At 27.7% G+C, this 26,983-nt stretch overlaps 1 protein-coding gene and 1 long non-coding RNA gene across 2 annotated transcripts in view; one reads left to right on the top strand and one right to left on the bottom strand.

The window, feature by feature from the left end:
• LOC139425511 (uncharacterized) overlaps positions 1-26,983 on the top strand; it is a 188,375-nt gene that overhangs the window by 80,573 nt on the left and 80,819 nt on the right. The window lies entirely within an intron of this gene.
• The window catches only part of LOC107452765 (pyrokinin-1 receptor-like), a 113,478-nt gene continuing 87,013 nt past the window's right edge, over positions 519-26,983 (bottom strand). The window contains exon 2 of the mRNA XM_016069341.4: positions 519-4,436. Coding sequence (XP_015924827.1) covers positions 3,862-4,436 — 575 coding nt within the window. The 3' untranslated portion in view covers positions 519-3,861. The remainder of the gene's footprint in view (positions 4,437-26,983) is intronic.

Below are 26,983 nucleotides of genomic sequence, written 5' to 3'. Positions count from 1 at the left end.
TTGATTGATATAAAGCAAACTGAGAAAGGAGTTGAAAGATGGATAATTAGAAATGCATTCAAACTTCAGTTTAACTGCTTTCAAATGATGTTTTTAATCCAGCCTTCATTAATAATTAATTGCCAGGTTTTGATATGTTTTTTTAATATATTTTTGCTTCCCTTTTATACTTATTTGCAACTTCTTATGCGTACGACATTAAATTTTTAACAATTCCGTTAAGGTTGGTTATGACAGTGCTCAATGCGTAAGAAATGTGGAGCTATTTTTCGAGTTATAAAAAAACCAAATAATAATAAATAAAAAGGGTTTTGGTGTAATTCTGATTATCATCAACGAAAATCAAGTAATATCACAAGCTCAATGATTGGCCCAGTAATTGCAAATTGAAATCATTTGAATATATCACTTCATAAACGTAGAAATATAAAATTACTAACACTTCACAATAACAACTAATACTAAGATGCATGCAGTGAAATACATAAGTACGTATCCCTTTACAGCAACTATAAACAGCAAAATATGTCATTTTATCCATATAAAGTGGTTTATAAATGTAAAGAAGCTTTACGAGTTTTCTTTGCGTCATTTACAGTCCCTTTGTCACTGAAAATACTGCGAAAAAAACTGTCTTATATTTAGAGTTTTGTTAAATATTTACTGAAATACATTCACGATATAATATACTTACACACGAGACATTCAGAAAATAACTTTAATTTCATAATTTTATAAATGTATTTTATAAATTTTATAACTTTAATTTCATAAATTTCGGAAATAAACGTTAAAAGAACTTTTTTTTTACATATGTTTTAGTTTTCTTGTTATGACTTTTTGAGGTTTTTTCAACTGATTAAAATAGCAATCAATCAACGTAAACGTAGAAACGTTTATGTTGAAACAAAACGCTTTGACAATAAAACCAAAATTTTACTTTTTATTCGAGCAATGTCCGGAATTCCTCGAAAATTTTTAATAGTCTAGACGTCCAACTTGCTTTTTACCACTTACAATAAATCCATTTAAACGAAATATCTCTTATATTCCTATAAATTTTAAAGGTATTTTAATGCAGTATTTTATATTTAATAGAGCTAACTCAAAAAATAATAACAATCCATGAATTTTAACCACAAAATATAATTTTAAATGGAGTTTTCTTCATATTTTATTTAATTTTACTTTTTTTAAATTGAAAACGGTTAAGTCTTTGCGAACTCTTGAGAAAATGTCTTCGAAGGGCATTTCATTAAGTGTGTTTAAAATGATATTTATTTAAGATTTTTAATGAAAATTTCTGAAGCATTAAGTAAAACGTTCCTTCATAAGGTGAATATTTGTATTGTGCAATATAAAAGTTACTCTCGGTAGCGCAAATCTTGTAACTCTAGGAGAGACTTGTGTAGACTTAAAACTCTAGGAGAGAAGCATGTACATAAATAGCGATTATTGATAAGGATATAAAGGAAGATGGGAATTCTTTCACAATTTTATTTATTTTATATGATGAAATGGTCACTAAATTAGAGAATAGAATGTGATACAGGTTGTCTGCTGTACTTACATATTTCAAAAACTTAGCATCGAATCGAAATTATAAAAATTCATTTCAATGACAATGATACCAAATTTGGCCCTATCAAAGGGTGGACATAGGCCAAATTTGGTCTACTTAGGTTTTTTTATAATAAAAACACGGCCATTTTTATTTCTTTCGATCTCGCATGAGTTGCACAGACTTTTCTATTTCAAACAATTTGCGCCGAGTTCAAGCGATTCAAGACCAAATAAAAAAAAGTGTGTGGGACAAAAAGTAGCAATGTTGTATGGAAAATGCAAATCTGCAATACAATAATTGGTTCGAAACATTTGACCGTTTCTATAATTTTCATACAACTTGGAACTTTCCAATATATTTCAAATCTCTATTAAATATAGAATAATGTATTGAGAAATAAACTGTGATCAGTATCAAAGTATAATATTTTTTCTTTAGACTTAACGTATGTGATAAAAAGCAAGGTGAACTGTAAGTTTTAGCTTATTTTCATTAAACTATAATCAATTTAATGCCTCTTTCATGAATAGAAAGTTGGGTAAGAAGGAAAGGAAAAAGTTTTTAGATCGACTTTTAACAGCTGCCGAACGTTGCTTTTAGTAATACTAGTTATCGAATGTGCTAAATTTGACAAAAATCGGTTGATATTTAAGGGGAATAACTTTCTGTATACTTAAACTTTATGATCTTAATACACTGAGAAAAAAAACAGTTTGATTAAAACTACCAGAATATGATAAAAGTTTCTGATTGTTTTCCTCTATGGGATCACCTAAAAATCTCAGTAGCTTTTACCTAAGTGCTGGGTAATGTTTTTGGTAAAATTAACAATAAAATGTGGTTTTACAATATGTGATGTAATATGGTAAATTTTAAAAAATTTAGCAATTTTCTCATGATACCTTAGAGCATGTAATAAAAGTTTACTTTTGCATTAATTGGCTAAATTTACCTTTTAGTTTTGTATTTTTAGTAAATATGTGGTTATAAGAACTTAAATTTTGAAAACCAGAATTTCCAGTAAACCGTTACCATATGAAAGAAAAAATTACCAAATGAATGGTTCAAATACCGTGTATTTTGATTCTGATATTTAAAATTATGTATTTTATTATTATTTTTATTCTTAAAATTGTCGTTACAGTTAAGTAATTTTATTTGAATTTTTTCCCTGTGTAGAATCATTATTTTTTAAAAAAAATAAAATTTTATATCGCCAGTGCAAACTCAAGACATTTATTGATATTTGTCGAATTTTGTACACTAGATTTCCAGTGTTAAAGAGGTGTTATTAACAAAGAAAGGCGACAAATAGCATCAAAATTGTCTGAAAGAGAAGTGTTTTCGGTTGAAATACTTTGTGAAGTTTTTCAATAATCTCGCTTTCTTTCTCTGTGTTAGAAATATATCGATCGCAGTTTTATTATTATATCATTTTATTTTTATCGTTAATATGTCGTATTTGTTTCTAATCTTTGAGTTCGTTGAATTTCATTCCTTGCTGTTAAGAAAATCTTTTTAATCTGTATTACCAAAAGCAACTATAAGCAGTTATTGCCAGTCGTTTTCTGATTTGTTACCCCACTCTGGTGTTACATTTGAAGTTGTATTTAACATCTCAAGAATTTTGCGTGAGCAGAATTTTTTTTTGCTCTTTCAGTTACAGTCCCTGAATACCTTATTAGACGCACTAAAAGACTCTATGTAAAATCATAATTATCAGATGATAATATATATCTTTATTGTTTTTACGTGGCCGAAACCGGTTTGCACTTGTTTACGTCCGGTTACATTGTAATACAATATGGTGAAAATAAATACAAATTAAGCATATAAAAAATCTCCTGAATAAAAACCCATTACATATATGTTTAAATATAAAAGTATTGCATATAAATTCGTGCAAAACATGTAATTAATTACAAGAACTACAGTGCGTCTAATAATTTGGTCTAATTATTATAATGTACTAATATAATACCTGGTATAATGAATATTTTATATTTATATAATATATTGCCCAATTTATCCAATCGTCGAATTTATATTATATATCGCCTAATTTAATCAATTGGTACACGAACGGAAACAAGTGCAAACTGGTTTCAGTCGTGTCAAAAAATAAAGCTGTATAGTGTCACTTGATAATTAAGTTTTTACATAGAATCTTATAATGCGTCTAATAATTTCGTCGGAGACTGCATACAGACCTTGTCGAGCTGGCACATGGAATAAGAGTATTTGCAACTTTAAATAATTAAAAATGTAAGCTATTTTACATGCGAGTCACATGCATCTTAATATGGCTCTTTCATTTGATCGATAAAAACTGAAACACTGGCATCGTCGAAGGCGTCCATCCTCAGTGACGCATTACTAATGGTACTACTCGTTTTCTTCTTGGGCAATCTACTGTCCTCCGCCGAAGAAATCGAAGTGCCATTACCACTCGTGGTTGTAAGCAGACGGGATACCTTCCTGCCATTATGTCCACCATTTAAATTCATGTGTATGTGCTCGTGTCCTCCGGGTGCTTCAGAAACAATGGTAAAATCCTCAGTCAGTTCCATTCCAGACTTAAGGGTACTGTTGAAGTAGCTCATGGTTCGACTTCTGCATCGGTTTTTTCGGCCCACGCTTCTACCCAAGCAGCGTCCCAGAGTGTCTCTAAAAGCGTGTCTAAACTTGAGTGAGAGTATGCTGTAAAGTATGGGGTTGATGGTGGCGCTGACGTAGTATAATATTCCGGAGATGTTGGTTAAGAAGCTGAATATTGTGTAATCGTATTCTGTGGGATTCGATATGTAGATGGCCATTAACCGTTGCGCATGGAATGGTGTCCAGCACAGAAAAAAGGCGATGACAACAGCAACTGAAAATAAAAGACAAAAAAAAATATAGGAACTAGTTGTTTAATTCATTTCAATTCAAAACATTTCTAAAAATATTGAGAGATACAATATAATAAAATATATTGTAATGAGATACATTACACATTTAAGCTACCCTAATAGGAGATTTGACTTATTGATTTGGATGATTTAAAGATAATGCTGACGCCTGCATGCTAAATCTACATTGGTAAAGCAGATAGTGGTAGCTTCATCTGTATTATTATGCCTAGAATGTATGTGTGTATGTTTGGGATTTTCGCTCACTGGAACAACATTAGAGTAGATTCATTAGATTAGAGTAGTAGCATTAGAGTTGATTCTGAATCACTACGACATGATCAATGAAAGAGTAATCCGATCGGATATTCATCTTAACTAATATAAATCGGCTGCTAAGATAAAAAAAAGTTATAAATAAAAAATTTTACTCAAAATTGCAGGATTCGGAAAAAAATATTGTTCTCGAAGAGATTATGACAGCTCTCAGTAATTAAATTTTTGGATTACTTCCAGAACTATTATTAACTGCCAAAACAATTTTTATAAAATATAAGAAACACAATAAAAACTTATAAAACATATCAATATCCGTATTTCCTATTATTGCTTCTAACTCTAAGTAGGATAATAAAATTTTAAAATAATATTCATACTTTTTCCACATTCGGGAACAAACCTAACGCGAATTTTCAAGTATTTAACGAAACTGTTTCATTACTTGTATGTTCCATCAGAGTATTCAGTACAGTTATGGTTACTGAACATTTTTTTCTTTTTACGAATAAGAAGGCTTTATCGTACAAATTAGCCATCGACTCTCAAAATTGTACGAATATTTCTAGAAGATTTTTGGATTTCTTGGATTTTACATGCAATCATACGCATGTCAATACTAAAAAAAATATAGGTGTAAGGCTCTTAACAAATCGATTTTTATCTGACAGGAGGAATGATCTTTTCAGAAACTGCGAAAAAAAAAGCAGCTAAAGAAATGACTACAACTCTGACTTTCGTTTCACTTCACGCTTAGTATCGAATGGTGTATCTAAAGGAAAAAAATACTGTCGCATTTTTTTTATCGATAAAAACACTTTTTCTTCACCAAAAGCTATATTCAGTTCTCGAATTCTTGTTGCGGTCTTGAAAATGTCCAAATCATTCCTTTTTTTTCCTCCGAAAACAAAACAACATTTCTTCTGCCAATTCCGAATGGGAACTATTATTTATACTAACGTCTTTCGAATCTTTAGAATATATTCCTTTTGTTCGAATTCTCGTAAAATTTTGAAAAAAAAAAAGGTTGAAGGTTAAAACAGCGAATTGCTTTGCATGTGTATGCTATTGATTGTTCGCTTATTTTATAGACATAACTTTACTTATGAATTAGTTAAATAGAGAACGTAAGAAGAAGAACGTATTTTTAGAATTATTTTTAAAAATGAAGTACAAAATGTGTGTAGTTTGATTTGATACACATATATTTAATTGGATAGTATTTTTTATTTTCAAATTTAGCGGATAACAATTGCAAAAAATGAGTGAAAACAATCCCACGGACAATGCGACGGATTTAAGGTTATGTCAAGGTTCGTCTCTTGTGAATATCAATTGATTGTTAGGTTTTCTCTTTTGAAATTACATTACGACGCATTCACACACATTATTAATACAAATACATTTTCCATGGCGAGACGATGAGGCAACCACAAGCACTTTCACTGGTTGAAGAGGTCCACGAGGGAAAAATGCACAATATTACCGTGATTACAGAGCACGGAAGCGAGCGGAGCAGGAAAAAGAGTCGTTGAATAGAACTAGTGATCCTTCTACGACTGCTGGATTCTTCTACAATTAACGTCGCAGGTTACGAAGCTTAACTTCTTCCGCGCGGAGGGACTCCACGCACTAATTTTTAATTTTTTTATTGTTTCATTTAATTGCTGTCGAAAAAATTTTGAATTGTAAGATATGCAACTTTTTACATAATTTTAAAGTATGTAAATCAACATGGCAAAATACAAAATTTGAGCGAAATTAGTTGAATAGTTTTTATGAAAGCAAATTTTAAAAAAGTCGTATGCATAAAATACTATTTTACAGAAACTATTCAACCGATTTCGCCCAAATTTTATATTATGCCATGTATAACTAAATACTTTAAAATTATGTAAACAAAATTTTATCTTACTATTCAAAAATTTTTCGTCCCTTATTAAACAAAATAATAAAAAATAATAAATATTTTAAAAAAAAATTTTGAATGGAAATTATCTTTGGATAAGCGAATTTTATAATAGTGAGCAAATTTTTTTCATTTCGTTTAAAAATTTATCGTGACATGGTGAAATACGTAAAAATAAAATTCACATTAAAGATATTTAAACTTTGAAGTGCTCTCGTGACCAAAATATGAGGATCCTATTTCTCAGATTACGGCTACTCCTTATGGTTTAGAGATCAAGCACTCGAATTTGCTGGAAATAAGGTATGTTTATACAGAGTAAGTACGTTTTTGTGTCCAGTTTAGTAACTTAAAATATCGACTGTACTAATTAATTAGGATATTTGAGGTCACGCCCTCGTGTCGTTAGAAATGTGTCCTAGAGCATGAAGATTTAATCGTTAAATCAAAAGTAATTTAGGGAGGTTCGTTTTTTGTTTTGCTTACTGTACATTGGAAGTCGATAACTAATATTTAAGATTAAAAAAAAAGTACATTAAATTCTAAAGAAATTCTTTTGATTAAGCCAGGATTTAAAACATTAATATTACTGTAATCGCGCTAAGGCCGATGATGGAACATTTTAATCTTTTTTCTCCTCTCCGTTTCCATCAGCAATCAAAGATATTCTGGTGTTTTAAATCTTGCCTTCTTCGTTATTAAATTTAACGATTTTGGCAAAATTTTTGATTTTCTTTTCCTCTCAATAAAAGATTAATTTTCCACTCTTTTTGCGATTTTCACTTCATTTCTTTAAAAAGAATTTCAAAATTTTATATTAAGGGTGGTAACACCTTATATATCCTATCATTATGTTCGGAGAAGAAACAACATCAGAAGGCGGAGAAAATTTCAATGTGAATTTGCTTTAAAACATTTATCAAGGATCTCATATAAAATTACAGAGTTTCAGAAAAAAATACAGAAAGATATAAATGGAAGAATTTGCCTCAGTTTCCCAGAAATTAAATTAGTAAAACTTTATAAATAATTTCTCGGCTGTAAGTCATTAAGCCATTTTTAGCTTTAAATCCACCGGGTACATTACACTACAGTTAAATCCCAGCCACTAATACAGGAGAAGGAAAAGTGCAAATCGATTAGAAACTTTTAGCACTGATAATCTAACCCCAAACGAAGTTGTGTAGTGGAGGACACTCTAATCTCTATAGCTAATGGAAGCTTATTACTACTTATGGAATAAATTACATTACATTAAAATATCTGAAAAAATCCACTTTATAGAATTGCACAGGGAAAACCGGTTTTTATCTCAGCTCTTGGAGCAATCCTGTGAATAGTGTGTGTTTACTGTGAGCTTGATCAAGAACTACACTGCAAAAAATCATTAACCGGTATTTAGTGCAAAGTTTCTTATTATCCTAAAGTTTAGTCAATTGAAAGATCATTTTATCTTAGTTACTCCAAAAATTGGGAAGGATGATCGAGAAATACTTCCATGGTGCAACTAACTGCACCAAAATTTGGTAAGTTTATTTAATTGAAAGATCATTTTATCTTAGTTACTCCAAAAATTGGGAAGAATGATCAAGAAATACTTCCATGGTGCAACTAACTGCACCAAAATTTGGTAAGTTTATTTAATCAAAAGATCATTTCATCTAAGTTACTCCAAAAATTGGGAAGGATGATCTAGAAATACTTCCATGGTGCAACTGACTGCACCAAAATTTGGTAAAAGACGCAAAACTTTGACGGTTATTGTAAACTGAACTATATTTGTTTACTACGCCATGTTGTCTTTACAGTTCTGTCTCGGTGTATCGGAACGACTAATGCCATGTTGTTTCAAGTATCAACTTATTTAGGTAGGTAAATGTTTATTTGCTTTAATTATAGTTCATTTCTTTTAAGTTACCTTTTTAAACTTAGTTGGCGGTATAAAGTGGTTAGAGGTCTGTCATGAAATAACCTAATTCCGGTAAATAGCTTTATTACGGTAAATAGAAACCTGGGCTTGCATTTGATTGCTTTAAAAATACGTAATAATGGTGCAACCTTTTTCGACTTTAGTAAAAGAAAAAAAATGAAAATAGGTGTTTTGTTTCTTCAAACACCTACTTTTGGTGCAATCTTCTGTTGATATTTGGAGCTAATGAAAATACCAAATTGTGGTAAAATTGAGCTCCACTTTATGTACCCAGCAAATGAATGCCAACTTTTGGTGCAACGTGGCTCCAAAGTTTTAACAATGTAGTACAGGAGCCTTAACACAGCTACTGGAGACGTCATGGGATTCATTCTTATTGCACTGTAAAAAGTGGATACACAAATTTCATAAACCTGTACATTTTATACAGTGTAGAATAATAAAAAGGGATTCCTGTTTTGCTTTTTATGTTTTTACAGAAACTTTTCACCGTGAAGGCTAAAGTTTCTTCAGTAAAATACAATGAATTGTAAGAGATGAGTGTCTTTTTAGCTTTGAAATTAGAAGTTTCACAAATTGTAAGATTTCCAATAACTTTTTTTCAAATGAAAGGATAAGTAAAACGAATTTAGTAAACATTCACAGTAAGAAATGAATTTAAGACTCAAAGTCAAAGACAGAAACTTGAATTTTTTTCCCTAAAATCTTTGAATAGCAATGATTAGTTTTTAATATTTGCATGAGAATATGAATTATCCTTAATCAAATATTAGAAACAGCTTTTGATTTCGACTTTGCTTCGTTTTTTTGTATTGTATTTTTATACGTAAACATTGGACCTTAGAAAATGAAAAATCATTTTCAGATAAATACGTTATTTATAAAGTATATTTAATTAACAGTCTGAAAAAAAAAATACATCTAATGTCTTAATATATGACTAAAAAAACGAAATTCCGACGATAAAACCAAAATATAGGGTATTCAAACCATTCATTTGGAAATGTTTTCCCACATATGATTTTCAAAATTATGGTTCTTATTACCACACATTTAGTACAAAATACAAAAATTAAAAGCAAATGTAACAGAATAAATGGCTTTCATGTCTTGCTCCAAAGTATCATGATAAAATTACGGAAAAATTCCAGATTTTAACACAAATCATAAAACTTTATTTTACTGTTAACTTTAGCAAAAACATTACCCAAAGTGCTTAGGTAAAATTGCCGAAACACGGTAAGTATTATCATATTTTGGTAGTTTTAACTCAACTTTTTTTCTCAGGGTGAAATCTCATAGCAACTTCAAGATCCTTCTTATTAACTTATTTCATACATTAACAGCAACAAGTCAAAAGAAAAAAGATGGAAGTTTCTTTTATTGCCATTTTCCACGTGATTAAATAAAAGTAAAGTAACCGAGAAGGTCGAAAGCATCTTATGTTACGGAGCCATAGTCATAAACATGTATAAAGTCATTTATGTGTTGCAAACGGCAGCGACAGTAGATGATTGATTGACTCAATCAGCTCGCTTCATTTGAAATCGCCAAGGAATTTATCGCCGCTTGGGTGTGATCATTTATGTCAGAAAAAATGGCAAATATCTCACACAACTACTGCTGGGTAAATGGGATAGTTTCTTTCCCCAGTCGAAAAGAAATATGTCAAAGGACAATCTTTTTTCGCAGATGCCAACTTGGATTTAGAATGAATAAAATAACACAGATATCTTCCGACATTATAGTTGACTTTAGAAGTGTTTATGAAATAGATTGATAGATTTCAAATTTCATCAAAACTCTTTTACTCTAACTTCTAAAGTAATTCCCCTTTTTTTTGTTTTGAAAATAACATTAAACATTATCAAATTTTTGATAAAGTATTTGTTTTCTTATTGTTATAACCCCTAACATTCACACTTTAATTAAAAAAGTTGCCCTTGACAAGAGCTCTAAAAATATAGATTAAGGGGTAATTACAGACTATATATATATATATATATATATATATATATATATATATATATATATATATATATATATATATATATATATATATATATATATATATATATATATATATATATATATATATATATATATATATATATATATATATATATATATATATATATATATATATATATATATATATATATATATATATATATATATTTATATATATATATATATATATATATATATATATATATATATATATATATATATATATATATATATATATATATATATATATATATATATATATATATATATATATATATATATATATATATATATATATATATATATATATATATATATATATATATATATATATATATATATATATATATATATATATATATATATATATATATATATATATATATATATATGACGATGATGTATATATGAAATAAAACTAATCAACGTTACACTACTTAAATACTGTGTATTTATTTTAATTTTTGTTTTAAAACTTCTTTTGTCCTGAGTTGGATTCAAAAAGTAAAATTTAAAAAATGACATTTGCATTAGGATAAACTTTTTTCTAAGTAGAGTTGCTTTTTACAAATGATAATACTATATAATAATTATTATCGCATAAAATTGCCCTAGTAAAAAAGTAAAGTATTTTAAATATTTTTGAATGACATTATAAAGACTGAATAAAAATTATTAAACAGGCATTAATAAAAGAGTACCCAAAAATTTATATAACCTTTTAATTTACCAATAATATTTGGAATACTAAAATTTAATTTAGTTAGATTCTAAAATACTTAATTGTTGGTTTCTTTCTAAGAATTTTAAGCACATGTATTTGTTGAAAATGAAATAAAGTTTTCTGGAAACATAGTACAGCAAAACAAGAAAACTGCTCAAAGATTTATAAAAATTAACTAAACTTATCACTCTTCACAATTCGATTTTTTTATTAAAATCGACCGAAATGTTTTCATTATATAAGGGTTAAAATGACTGTTACATATACTATTAGAAGGCAACTGTTAATACATTGAGAAAATTTAAAAAATTACTCGAACTTAATGAAATACAAAACTATATTATTTAATTTAAACGTATTACTTTTTAAATTGAATCTATGAAAAAAAATCTACTTGTCGTTGGGGAAACCCCAACTCTTCTAGAAAAACATATATTACTATTAAGTATTACGAAAACAAAAATACATTAATTGCCCCCAGGTTTGTAAATAAGGTAAATTAAAGTATTTTGAGTGAAATATTCAACGTCATTCAACTTTTCTTTTCCTCGCATTACATGAAACTAGAAGAAAGAAATTAGAAAACTCTTGAAATCAGAAATGATGCTTCAGATGCGAGCAATCACGAAGAAAGAAGAAACGACAGTTAATTTCGGGAAAGACTAATAACACACTTGGGATTAATATTAAAGATATATTGCGCTGTAAGCCAGAAGCTAAATTATTACGTTGCAGAATCGGTTAAACAACTTCGAGAAAGGTTTTTATTGAATACTATACTTTTCGTGCAGTTCATTATGGGCTCTAGTTGTTTTGTCTACTTCTTCTGTTGCATTATGTATGAAAACAAAACTTTTACAAATGTTGTTTGAACTTTAGAAACCATTTATAAAAAGTCGTTTTGTTATTTTTTGTTTCTGTTTCATCCTATATTTTAGTTTTTAGAATAGACATGGGAAAATAAGTATTCAAAAGTCAATGCTGCGATTTAGAATGCTATAATGATTAGTTTACCAAATTTGATTTCATTTATTAACTTAAATTTCTATTTATTTATAAAACGAAGAAAGTACTCCTAACTAATAATACTAAAAGTTTTATAATAATTGTTAAGTGGTAAGCAAAAGTAAAGTTCAAAATGTAGAGAAAACATGGAAAAATTACAGAACAATGAAAAAAGGGAAAAAGAAAAATAATAATAAAAATGTTTAAAAAAATTCCGAAAAAAGGAGAAAAAAAATTAATAAAATTCCGGAAAATAAAAGATATAATCTTTTCATCAGCTCACACGATTAGATCCGAAAAAAAGGAGTGCTTTCTAATATTGTATCAATATAGCCAAAGCAAAATATATCAATACAATAGTGTGAGGAGCACTCAAAAAAATATTAAAACAAAAATTTAAAACAAATAAAAAGGAACACATTAAGTAAAAATATCACGTAAAAACAGAAAATAAAATATAAAGAAAAAACAGAACAAAAGGTAAAACGAAATCTATAAAGCGAGCAGCGAATTCAAATGAATTTACATGAATGGGAAATTTTTTAATAATGAAATAAAATATTTTCGTAACAAGATTGCCAGACTACAAAATATGAAAACAGAAGCTCAAATTGAGGTAAAAGCGTAAATAGAGGAGTTTTCTTTTATAGAAAGTTTTTTATTATTTTTGTTTTTCTTCCTTAAAACAAAACTCCTCTATTTACGCTTTTACCTCAATTTGCGCTTCTGTTTTCATATCTTGTTTTTACACACACATATATATGTATGTATATATATGATTATGGTATTTTTTATTCTGGAAAAATAATCTTTTTTGAGTCATTTATTAATTACATTTTGAAATCTTCTTAGTAATTGCGCATGGAGAAAAACATAAAACAGTGAACTTACCGTTATTCCATGATTATTACAAAACCATTATTCTTCTTCCCTCACATTTAACAAAAAATACAATTTTGAAAAGCAAATTTAACTGATAAAATGGTTTATTTTTCTGCAGTAATCTAAGATACCATAATAAAGGCATTAAATTTTACGACATTCGCCAAATTTTTATTTTTACCAATACCAAATTTACCATTTGCCAAATTTAACCGCTAAAATGTTTTTTTTTCAGCCATAATCTAAGATACCATAATAAAGGTATTAAATTTTACGACATTCGCAAAATTTTTATTTTTACCAATACCAAATTTACCATTTGCCAAATTTAACCGCTAAAATGTTTTTTTTTTCTGCCATAATCTAAGATACCATAATAAAGGCATTAAATTTTACGACATTCGCCAAATTTTTATTTTTACCAATACCAAATTTACCATTTGCCAAATTTAACCGCTAAAATGTTTTTTTTCTGCCATAATCTAAGATACCATAATAAAGGTATTAAATTTTACGACATTTACCAAATTTTATCACATGCTATATTTTATTGTTAAATTTACCTAAAATAATACTACAGCGCATTTGTAAAAAATACCGGGCTGCCTGGTGTTCTCATAACCAGAAACACTGTAAATAGTATCATTTATTTTTATCATACTTTTTTTTCCAGCGTCATTACAACTTTTAATGTAATTTTATCATTACAGCTTTTTGATGTAAGTAATCCATAAAGTCAAAAAGCTTAACATTATTTTCGGTACTAATAATATATGCTAAGTTATCAGTTGCTAAAATAGATAAAAATTATTATCTGAAGTGTTTTTCTTTCATTTAGAAAAGTTAGAAAAACCAAATATTTTACAGAATTGTCTAGATCAATATTAAACGCCTTGATATTAATTAAAAAATTTCTGAAAATTACAGAATGAAACGTTTTGTGTTTGGTCCAAAAAAATTGAAAAAACAAATGTTTAATAATTTTTTCTACAAATATTAAAAATTTATTGAAGTGAAAAAAATGCACGAAAAAAATTAAATCTTAATATGTCAAAGCATTTTCTGTAATAATATTAAAAACCGTGTTATGGAGCGAAAAAATCTCTGAAAAAATACAATCTGAAACGTTTTCGTTGGATTTGAAAAAAAATAAAAAACCAAATTTTTAGTAATATGTTTTTATTAATATTAAACTCTATTTTATCAACTGAAAAAATGAACAAATGAAATACTATGTGACATGATTTTCGTTCGATTTGAAAAAAGAAATGTTCAATGAAAATTATTAACATTTAACATTCAAACACAAGAATATTTTGAATGTTAAATGTTATGCAGTTTGCAACCAATAGAAAAATATCACATATTAGTACACGAACCTCATTTGCAATTAAAGATATTTACTGTTATTAAAGAGTTTTCTAAAAACTAAAGGAAAATAACCTGTTTATTAATTTAAATAGAGTGATTTTTAATGAATACTATTTTTTTCTTTGTTTTTATATAAGGTTTTTTAAGAACTAAAATTATAATATAAATGATATTAGTTATTTTGATTGAATAAATTGTATTTATATTAATAACAGAATTTTGATGAAATTATTTTCTAAACCTTTTTCCTTCATCATTGTTTGACTTAATGATATGGAAATATTATTCAAAATTTAAAATGAAGAGAGTTTCTAGAGGAGGAGTAAATGCCATATCTTTATACAGAAAATCTTAAAAAGCATGTTTAAACTATTGGAAGAATCTTTCTGGATTAATAAAGAAACATTCTTGGATTGAGAGTTTTTAAATTATAGTTCATCAGAAATATTTCAAATACCTGAAAGACCCTTATCAAACTGGTTTTTTTCCTCTTTTTTTGCAGTTGAATAAAAGTGTTTGTAGGGATAAATATTTTTATATTTATTCTTCACTGATTGGAAAATGCTGTATATTGAAAAGAACTTGGAAGGTTTTTGTGAATGCCAAGGGATAAAAGCATCTGAGATATTGAGAAATAATGCGTTTTACATATTCTGGGTTTCATTTTATGCTTTATATTTTATTATCAACACATTTTGGTTTATGTTAAAAACACTTATAAAACTTTGCATAATTTGCAGATTTGACTGACAATTTATGTGGCCATCCTTTCTTTAGGAAAAAATGACTTTGAAAGTAGAACTAATTTTCTTTAAAAAAAATTTTCGAGTTGTATTTTTAATTATTTTAATTAGTTCAAGTAATGCTAAAAACTACTTAGTTAAATAAGCCTGTATTTTATCAATATTCAAATTACATGCATTTTTAGGGATGTATTATTTTTTAATCTGTGGCTAGAAGAAAACTATTCCTAAACAAAGTTATCATTAAAAAATATTATTAAAAAAACTAGAATTTTATGAAATTAGTTTTTTTTTAATTAATATCAACCTTTAAATATTTTATTATCAAAAATTTATTTTTTCTAGTAAAAATGAAATACATTTATTACTAATCGGGCTTTAAAAAATTCCTATATCGAAAGCCGCAATATAAAGCTTTAAACTCAATGAGGGAGAGTGAATATTTCTCCCTAGGTGATTACTTATTGAAACAGACTACGGACACAAAGGTCCCAGGTTCAATGTCAGTCGGTGAAAAAGAAAGTATTTCTTGCATTCCTCTTTCACATTGGGAACAACGATCACGCAACTCTCTTTACTCCATGGCAGATGTCAGCACTACACAAGTTTGTCTCTCATTGATTTACAAACAAATCGCCTGAGTCTCAAACAACGTCAACGCCTGAAGTGAAAATAATTTTTAACATAATGCATTCATTCAAGTATAACGTTAGCATATTTCAAGGGAAAAAATTTGCGGAGAGGCTTATATTTTTATACTCATACCTTTTACCTTTTATATATATATATATATATATATATATATATATATATATATATATATATATATATATATATATATATATATATATATATATATATATATATATATATATATATATATATATATATATATATATATATATATATATATATATATATATATATATATATATATATTGTTTTTATGTCAAATATATGGTGAAAATTTGAGAGTATAATATAAAGAAACAATTTCGAAAACGCTGAAAACTATGCGAATTTCTGCATAATTGCTCATGGTAGACTTGCATAATTTTAAAACAAAAAAGGTTTTAGTATAATAATTTGTCATTTTACGAATTTATTGCGGCTATATTCCTCATCTCATTATTATAATTTTAAAAGTTTCTTGGACTCCTGGAATGTGTCTAGCCCATGTGAAATGAGTCACCAACAACTAAAATGAACTTATTGTTAATAATTTTGAAATATGTATTTTTTAAATATGTACACTAGCACCCTGTGTACACATTAAAGATTATAGACATTTTTCTTAACTATGTAAAATGAAATAATTAATGTTACAGAAAAAAATGGTTTTAAATTTTAATTTTTATTCGATTAGAAATAAAAAAAACTAGAATGCAGAATGTGTGGGAATATCTAAAAGGTTTCAGCAATATCGTTTACAACTTTTAATGTTCTTTTTATCAAATTTAAATAAAATGTATTAAACGTAGTTAAATCAATGTTCTAAAGAAAATGTATTTCCCGTATCAAACTTTGCACTCATAACATGTGCAGTTCATTGGAAGTATTTAATTTAGTCTAGACTTTATATTAAGATCTGTAAATATATACTTCTAACCAAACAAAATTCACTAATGGTAAAAAAATTCTTTTTTTTATTGTTATGAACACAATTCGATTGCTAACAGTTATAGTATTAGGTTCGTAACTAGTAAAATTGGAAAATGCGGAAAGGAATAGTTATTAAAGATAGTTAATGAAGTCTCGAAATCAGAAAATATCTTTTCCATACAAATATTTCCATTAAATATGTATATACTTTGATAAAAAGAAAAACTTAAATTTATATTTCAAAATAATTCTTAGTGTGGTTAAATACAGGTAGATTTAATTTAAATCTGATTAAATTTTGAAATAACTCTAGAAACTCTAGTTAATATTGAAATTTAAATTATTCGAATTTAATTAAATTAACATTTTTATCCTTTATTACCTTTTATCCCTTGAGAATGACAAACAAAATAACAATATTTTTATGCATATACATTATGTATATAAGTTAGGAATACAAAAAAAGAACATGGAAAATTTCTAAGGAGAAAAACTATCGATAAATAAAATATATTTAAAACTTAATAAAAAGTTTAAAAAAAATTAAAAAGTCGGAAAACAAAATAAGGAAAAGATATAATCTCGTCTTCAGCTTACACCATTATAACCGTAAAAAAATTTCTTTCTAATATCGTATTATTATGTGAAAGTAAAATATATCAACACAATAGTATGAGGATCATCAAAAGAATTAAAACGAAAATAGAACATATTAAACAAAAATAACAAAATAAAACTTATCAAGTAAAATATAAAGAATAAAAATTCATGAAAAATACGGAATATTCAGGAAAAAAAGGAATACAGAATATCTGTGTGCATTGGAACCCTCCAACATACACAGATTTAATTCCTCAAATCACTCACTTTTTCACATTAAAGATAAGCTTTCAAATAGAGGTAAACAGGATCAGGATGTAAAATCTCTTAATGCAGACAAATCTTAATACAGACAATTCTGTTAAGATCTCTTAATACAGACAAACTAAATGTAAATTTTGTTCCTAACAAGGAAAAAGCTTTAAATATACATTACGATATTGAACCAATGAAAGATTTTACTTTCGCCTTTAAAAATAATGAGATTTATGAGCCTCAAGATCTTATTAACAACTTTTCCTTTACTAATTTATACTTCAAAATTTTTTGTTTCGATCTTGGAAAAGCCAAAATAAGTAGAATTTCACTAAGTAAAAAATGAGATTACTTATATTTTGCTATTACTTTTCAAAACCCTATTTTAGATACGTTTGAGGTATAAGGCAAAAACTATTGGTATAAGGCAAAAAGACCAGGACTCTCTCTATCTCTCCCTGGTGACAGGCAAACCAACACCTGCCTATCCCGACTGGCCAGTGGACACCTGAAAAGTCTCACTTTTTCTGCAAATCAAAAGATCTTTCCTCTTTGCCCTAAATGCCAACAAAACCAGGCATCACCTGAGCACATCTTGATCTGTTTAGGGCTGGACTGGAACGATATTCATTCCTCTCCCATTCTGGTTTCGGATTTTCTCAATATCAACGGATTCATTGATCTGGTCTGACCCCGTCAGACCAGATCGGAATTAGCAACAACAACAACAACAGATACGTTTAAATTTCATAAAATATTGGAAACATTAAAAAGTTTGATTCCATTAAAAGATTTAATATTATTAAAAGCTATAAATACTTGTATAATAAAACTCTTAGTAGCACTATTTTTAATCACAATGATATTGGCAGAAAATTAGGGAAAATTAATATATCCGATTATGAATGCCGATGAGAAAATAAGCAATTCGAATGCGCTGATAAACATCATAAACATATTATTACTTGCAATTTAAATACTATAAAAACTTTAATATAGTTTTTAACTAAGAAATTTAACGTTAAATGGCACAACATTTAAACCCTTTTACCTAACATAAATTAATAAAATTCTAAAATACTTTCTTAATTATCTCAAAAATTTTTGTTTAAAGATATCAAGTAGATTTTCCTTACTTTCAGGAGTGTTAGCAGAATAGAAATGGGCTGTTTATTGTTACTTTAAAAACTTTATTTTCAATAATAAGGAAAATTTAAAGAGGCATTAACAATTCAACAAGTTTTTCTAAAATTGATCAATAAATTAAGGAACTACAAAAGAATTTCATAATTACTCCTATAGACAAAGCTAATAGTAACTATGCAATCTTCCGTAAAAAAATTATGTTGAACTTTTAAATAAGGAATTAAAAAATAGAAAAAATTTTAAGCTTCGTAATTTAAATATTAATACTATAATTAAAAATTTTTTAGCTTTCAATAAAAGGTTTAAAATTATAATTAATAATATACAATTTCCATACTTAATTAGTTCAACATTTCATGTAATCCCTATTAGATTTAGAGCAATTACTTGTGATCAATAGCATTCCTTTTTCTAAACTGAAAGATGTTCTTTTGAGTTATTACTACGATTATAAAAATATCCTTATATGCGAATTAGATTATAGGGAAAATCTGACTAATATTTGCCGTCTTAATAATTATCTTAACAATGGAAAGCATTTTTTCATTCACATACGTGGATCGCTAAAAAAAATCACTAAAAAAGAAAAAAATATCTGCATTGTTGACTTACACGATCAAAGAAATAATTTTTAAATTAATATGCATAAATTAATTACATGGCGTTCTAATGTTTCTAAAAACATTTTAATTAAATATTATTTTTATTCAAATGAATAGATTTAATAGAATTTATGGTAATGCTTATTTATCAAAAAAAAAATGCAAACTTTTCAAAAAATTTATAAAAAACATTGGATATTCAACTAATGTAATTAAATTTTATGTAAAAACATTAAGGTTAATTGTATGTCATAATTTTTGATAAATTTATTAAAAATTAATTTGTTTGTTAAATTTATATTTTTACCATGTGCAAATCCAAATGGAAAAAATTCGTGGTTGAAAATCTTCTTATAATTAATAAAGAATATTTCTCGAATAATTTTTTTCCGAATAATTGTTTTTAAAATAAATGTTAATGATTTCTCTAAAAATAAGCAGAAGTTAAATTTTAGAATTAAAATTCAACCTTATCAATTAGAAAAATTTAAATTACCCAACATAATATTATTACCCTGAGAATATCCAATTTCGGACCAATAAACGATAAAGCATTCGTATGATATGATCCTTAATTAAAAAATTGATCCTTAGCAGTCAAATTAGTTGTCATCGGCATTAAATGTTAAAAAAGCCAGATATAAATCTATCTTGGGCATGAGAAGTGTAAATTATTCATTTAATGACATTTTCCTTTTAATCAATTTAACTTTGATTACATAAATATTAAATATACATTTATGAAAATTATATTCAACTATTTTTCATTAATTTACTATAAATATTTAACTAATCGTGTCAGTTCAACTATTTAAGTTATATTATGTTTTCAATTAACCTGCTTAGAAGAACTGGTTCAATTAACCTGCTCAGAAGTCGTTCTGGTTGAATACCACGGATGAAACTTGGTTCATACCTTATATTGGGGGACCATAATGAAAAGAATTCTGTAATAGAACAGATGGCACCTTTCATGTATGAAGAAGAGGGTTAATTCAATTTAAAAAGCTATAAAATCTCTTTATGCCGCTATATAAGTCCAAAAATAAAAGTATTTACAGAAACTGAGACACGCACTTTTAGAAATAAAACTCTCACTTTTGACGATTCAGCAATCCTTGAGCCATATTTCTTAAATTTTGAGAATTATTTCGTCGTGAAATTACTTGATTCGTGTCGAAGCGGGAACTCTTAAATACTTGACGAAAGTGTATCCTCAACTAGTAACCTAATCATCATAGTGCTTTGGGGGAGTTTGTTTACTGAAATGACAACACTAGGATGAAGACTAGACGATCGAAAATAAAGTAACGAAATTAGCCGACCAGCTATATGTTGGATGAGGAGCTGGTTTCATACCAGGAAAATCCCGAGTTCGAATTCTTGTTAGGGCATGGGCGTAATTTATCTCTCTGTTCTATTTGTCTTTCTTGCGTTACTAGGGTGACATTGGCCCACCTATATGGTTCCCAGTATAAAATTAATATTAGAAACGTTAGATGTATTAGGCCTTACTAGATTTTCTATTATTATTATAATTTTTTTTTCCTTATACTTTTTTTCCTTTTTACTTAATTCTAACAAACCAAATAAGCTTTTGTACTTCAGTAAAAACAAGCATATAAAATGCATCCCAATATCCTCTATTTGCGTTTTTATTTTCATATTTGGTAATCTGGCAAACTTATTACGGAAATCATTTCAATCATTTTTGAAAGATGTCGGAAAATGGAAGCATATTTGAATTCGCTACTCACTTTATATGTTACATTTTGTGTTTCATTATGTATTTTTCGCGAAATTTTACTTTCGATTTTTTACTTCAAATGATTTCTTTAGTTTTTTTCTTCTTTTTTTTAACTTAACATGTTCTATTTTCGTTATAATTTTCTTGGTGCTCCTAAAACTATTGTATTGATATATTTTGCTTTGCCTATATTATAATATAATATTAGAAAGCATTATTTTTTTGAGAATATGATCTTGTGGGCTGATAAAGAGATTATATCTTTTCCTTATTTTGCTTTCCAGAAATTTAATTTTTTTAAATATTTTTGCAAAAATACTTTATTTATCAAAAAGTTTCAAAAATGTATGTATTTTTTCTATGTTTTCTTGGTATTTTTGAACTTTTTTAGGGGTTATATATACTTGCAGCTTATGCGCAGTAAATAAAATATATTATTATAAACTTATTATTAACTATCTTCTATCTTTCTTTTCTTTTACTATTTTTTGTCTCTTATATATCTTGCCGAGTGGAAGGATTAAAACAGGTCTTAAGTCGGGAAGGAGGGTACAAAATTTATTTATTAATTATTAGACAACAGCAGTCATGAGAGTGTGTAAAAGTGAGCACGAAAAGTTGCGCTCCTCAGTTATATGTTAGGGAAAATCTTGCAAAGTAAAATCCATAAAATGTCTTAATTTAGGGAAAGAGGGAAATCTTAGTAGTTGTTATTGGTTCATGAAATAGATCGAGCATTTCCCACACAGAGCAAAGGGAAAAGTGTCCTGCTTTTAATTAAATGCATACTTGTGCCGAAAATAGATTTAAGAACAGGAAGTGGCTTTTAAAAGAGTGAGAAAGTATTTCGATTAGAATAATTAATTAGGATGAAGTTTTATGACAAAGAAACTAACATAAAAAGATCAATTGAAGCTTTTTATGTTACATATATATATATATATATATATATATATATATATATATATATATATATATATATATATATATATATATATATATATATATATATATATATATATATATATATATATATATATATAATATAATATATGTATATATATTTATATGTATACATATATATATATATATATATATATATATATATATATATTTATATGTATACATATATATATATATATATATATATATATATATATATATATATATATATATATATATATATATATATATATATATATATATATATATATATATATATATATATATATATATATATATATATATATATATATATATATATATATATATATATATATATATATATATATATATATATATATATATATATATATATATATATATATATATATATATATATATATATATATATATATATATATATATATATATATATATATATATATATATATGCAATGCATACAATGCAATTTTCCAATCCAGGGGCTTTTAACAATTCCCCTTTTCTGCTTAGCATTTCCTAAAATAAGGAAAAACTTGATTCCTTTAGTTCAGGTAACAAATTTTAAGAGAAGTAAAAGCTTGCATTATAGTTGCAACCAACTACGACCAAGTAGAAAATCTCCAAAAAAATGGAGTTGTTAATGGCCACTGCATTTTAAATTAGTGACCCCAATTCAAATGCCAGCTGGCCAACACCAGGCCAACACAGACCACAGTGCTGATGTGAAACATCCTCATGATAGACAGATAATGGGTTAGAGTCTTTCTGCCGTCAGGCTAACGTGAGAGGTTTCGGGGTTCTCCATGTAACGTAAGCACTGGTTGGTTCCATCAAAAAAGTCCTCTTCGAAGGCTAGTTTCTCCCAATACTTGATGTAAAAGTTTCAATATCTTCTGGATTGGTTTTAAAATCATAATGCTACATAGTTGAACATTGGTAGTGGTAAATTCAAAGTTGATTCGGCTGTACAACGACGGTCATAAAATAATGTTATATGAATGATGGTCGCATGAAAGTTTCGCTATGAGCAAGAAAAGAATGCAATTTCTTTCTTTGTCAACAAGAGTCACCACCTAGGTTGGCGCAATTTTCCTTGTTGTTAAAAGTCCTTTAAAGTCTTAAAAGTCATAAAAAGATGATGTCACGAATTGCAGATTGATGTGAACTGAAGGCTATCTTCACCTAAGTTTTAAGAGAAGTGAACTGTCATTGCTTGTTTAGCTCAGGAAAAATCGATTGACTTGTTTCAACTTGTTTTAAACGTTCTCATTGAGTGCAACATATACCTCATTTTAAACGAGAGCAGTATGTTCTCATCTGCAGTATGAATGATGCAATTATTATTGTTTTCAAAGATAACGTGATGGGGAAACTGTTTTCTAAGTATGCGGAGAAAATTCATGTTAATTATTTTGCTCATACTTTTAAATGATCGGGATGGCCGATTAGCTCAAAATAAGGAGAATGGGCTGTATAAGAATGCTTCGGCCTATCCTGGGCTGGTTGACCAAATATAATAATGAAATATGCAATACATACTATTTTCATTTTAGTATAAAATTAAATTTTAAATTTATGATTTAAATTAATTACATGCTGGTTGATAAAACTTGTTTTAGTTAAATTTTAAAAGAGTTTAGCTTTCAGGTGTAATCAATCAAAATTAAAAGTCAGGTTTACCAGCCTTAATTGTATTATATCACCCTATAATAAATATATAAAGGAGAGTAGGGTAAAACCGGGTACCATAGTTTTAGTGAAATTAGTTCTGTTTTTTAGTGAACAAACTCTGAATCAAACTTTACTACTCTATAAGAAGGCGTGCAGTTGATTAAGTTACGCTGTCCGTGTAAATGTCTCCACCAAGTCTTGAATCTTAGCTAATTGGTATTACCCCACTTTCCCCAATACTAGTTTCTTAAATTCAGGGTAGTTTAAATACTTAAAATATTTATACTCATATGGTTGCGAATGCTGTCGCCAGACGAAGGATATACAACAAGCATTTTAGCAAGGCAACAATCCCCGATCTAAACTGCCCAAGAAACCTCTCCTCTACAATAGCTAGGCTACGTACTGGACATTTCAAGGGCATGAAGATCTCACTCACCCATATAAAATTCTATCCCATGTGCAAGTACTGTCCTCATTTGCAACTAACTCCAGACCATGTTTTTGACTGTCAGGTTATTATCGGCTCCCTCTTTCAACTTGGAGCACCTCCCATCGAAATTCTTCATAGCCATCAGGCTCCAGAACTTACAAACCCTGTTATCAAGACTTTTGGAGGACTCTAATCTTTGCACTAGCATAGACACGACAACAACAACAACAACTCATATGGTGATTGGTATGTCCTTGTATTCGTAATTTCAAGTACTATACATTTCCCTTCTCTATCATAGCTCTCCTTCTCATTCCATTTGTGGCCAGATATTTTTACTCTCGCTCCATATTTTTCGTATTATTTTCTATTCACTATTTCCCTCTTCTTTAATTGCCCTGAGGGTCCAATCAAAAATTTGCTTTATCTGAACTTTCATAGGCCCTCATAGGACATGACCAATCCATTTGTGCTTAATTTTTTTGTGCTTAATTGGTTTCTGTTCTGCTTTTTCAAGGATTTCTGAATTTAAAATTTTACGGAACCACTTGATACGTAAGATTCTTTTCAAAAATATTGTTAATAATTTTTATTCGTGTTATTTTTATTGCAGTGTCAAGTCTCGGATTTATAGAGTAGGACAGAATTAACATTAGTGTTGAAAATCTTAATTTTTGTTGAATTTTTTTTTCCTTCCAGAATTTATTGAGAATAGCAGACAGTGATAGCCTGGTTGGTAGGTCGTTGGGCCCATGTCCAAAATGTCATGAGTTCGATCCTCGCCGGAAGTCTCCTCGTGTAGCAAATGGTTACTGGTGTACGTTAAATTTGTCGGGTCACAAAGTCCTCAATGTTTCCATAGCAATAATGCCTCTGGGAGTACTGACTTAGAGATTGATCGTTCGCTGGTTTAAAAATTACGATCTGTGGATGAATCAATGAATGAGTTCGCCATATATACGGGCTGTGACGTATGCGTGCGTCTGATGTAGAATTCATGGCCATAGATGACCCAACTGGAAAACAAGAAGAAGCTCACCCTTTTCGCCTTAATGGTATATGAGAACAACTTGGCACTTGGGGAAACTGAATTCGCATTGCAATAGGAAGCCTGGTACCTGTGCGAAGAATTTGAGCAGTTTCTTTGTTTACCTTGGAGTGAATCTGAATTTTGTTTTAATAGCTACTAAGTTCTTGTCAATTGGCTCAATTTTTCCTATCAATAATGCGCCAATGTAATCTGTTCCTATTAGTAAGCCTATTTCCGGTACATCTTCGCCCGTATCACTTAAATTAATATCTTTCCTTTTCAAAATAGGATATATATAAGAATTTTTGTACTCGTGGAATATAACCACAAATTTTTTCTTTATCCAAAACGGAAATGTTTTCCTTGAAATCTGAACATAAACTTTGCAATGTAATGTTATACCAGATTGGTACCAGAAATAAAAAAAGAAAATTGAAACTTGTAAAATATTGAAAACAGATATCAAATCATTTTTAATTACCTTTTCTGTCTTCAAGACGGCTTCCATTTCTTTCAAAGATCTTGTTAATAATCGCCGAAGTTGCGTTCTCTCACGTTTCAAATTTTCCACAGTCCTGTCACGGACACCACTTGTTAAAAGATTCGAAATAAATACTATGGAATTTTATAGAAGGAAAACGCTTTAATTACGATATTTACAATAATTTTGGAAGCCTAATGAAATTCGAATATCAGCATATCTAAATCAAAATATGCAACTATTGTAGAATTGAGTTGTAGGCTGCTGATACTTCAACAAACAACAACATTGAGAGTAGCGCTTTGTTTAATCGATTCATATATATTCACCAGTACCTTTTTTGTTGTTAATAAGATACGTAAAACTGTTTATCTCCACTAGCTTCTTATTTTTTAAGAATATCACATTTTGTTGTTTATGATTAATTTTCAAATATCCGCAATTACCTTTATTTAAAAGTCAAATAAACCTAATAATATTATAATATAACGACTTCATTAAGACTGAAAAACATTGAAATAATAGTGTTAGTAGTTTATTTGACATTTGATTAGATTAGGTACCTCATTCAACAAAATTATTTTTCGGTAAACATAATAATTTGAATAAAATAATTTATGACGATCAGAATACTCTCTATCTCAACTTTCTAAATATTGTTTTGGCATTTGCATAATTTCTTATTCTTATTCAATCTCATGATTTTTTTAGATCTTAAGCTGTCAAAAGTATTATTTCTTGGCGACAAATTTTCTAAAATCCTTTATTAAAATCATTGTTACGAGTTTGAGCTGCTTAATCAGAGATTAATTTGGCTCACTGCCAATAAGAAAGACTTTTTAATAAAACTAAGTAATCAACCGAAAAAAATCGAGAAAATGTTTAGCTTTCTTAAAGAAGCCTTTTTCAAATGCAGTTGAGAAGAAGTAATTAGGTTTACGTCTCATTACACAATGTGTCTTGGTTTAATATTAGTTTGTGATGAAACTAAGCTTAAAATGAGAGTTTTATATTAGTATTTGGAAGAATGAATTATTTAAGCTTTGGTTGACAAGTATTTTATGTGTAAATTCAAGAATTACTTCATTTAAATTTAATTTAAGTTTTAATTCTATAGAAGATGTTCTATTGAATCTATTGTTTCAGAAATGCACAGGTAATTGTA

This window comes from Parasteatoda tepidariorum, chromosome 1, assembly GCF_982258835.1.
Source record: "Parasteatoda tepidariorum strain Cologne lab strain chromosome 1, Ptep-v5.0, whole genome shotgun sequence".
NCBI lineage: Eukaryota > Metazoa > Arthropoda > Arachnida > Araneae > Theridiidae > Parasteatoda > Parasteatoda tepidariorum.
Note: the sequence above shows the minus strand (reverse complement) of the source record. Positions and strands in the feature narration are given on the sequence as shown.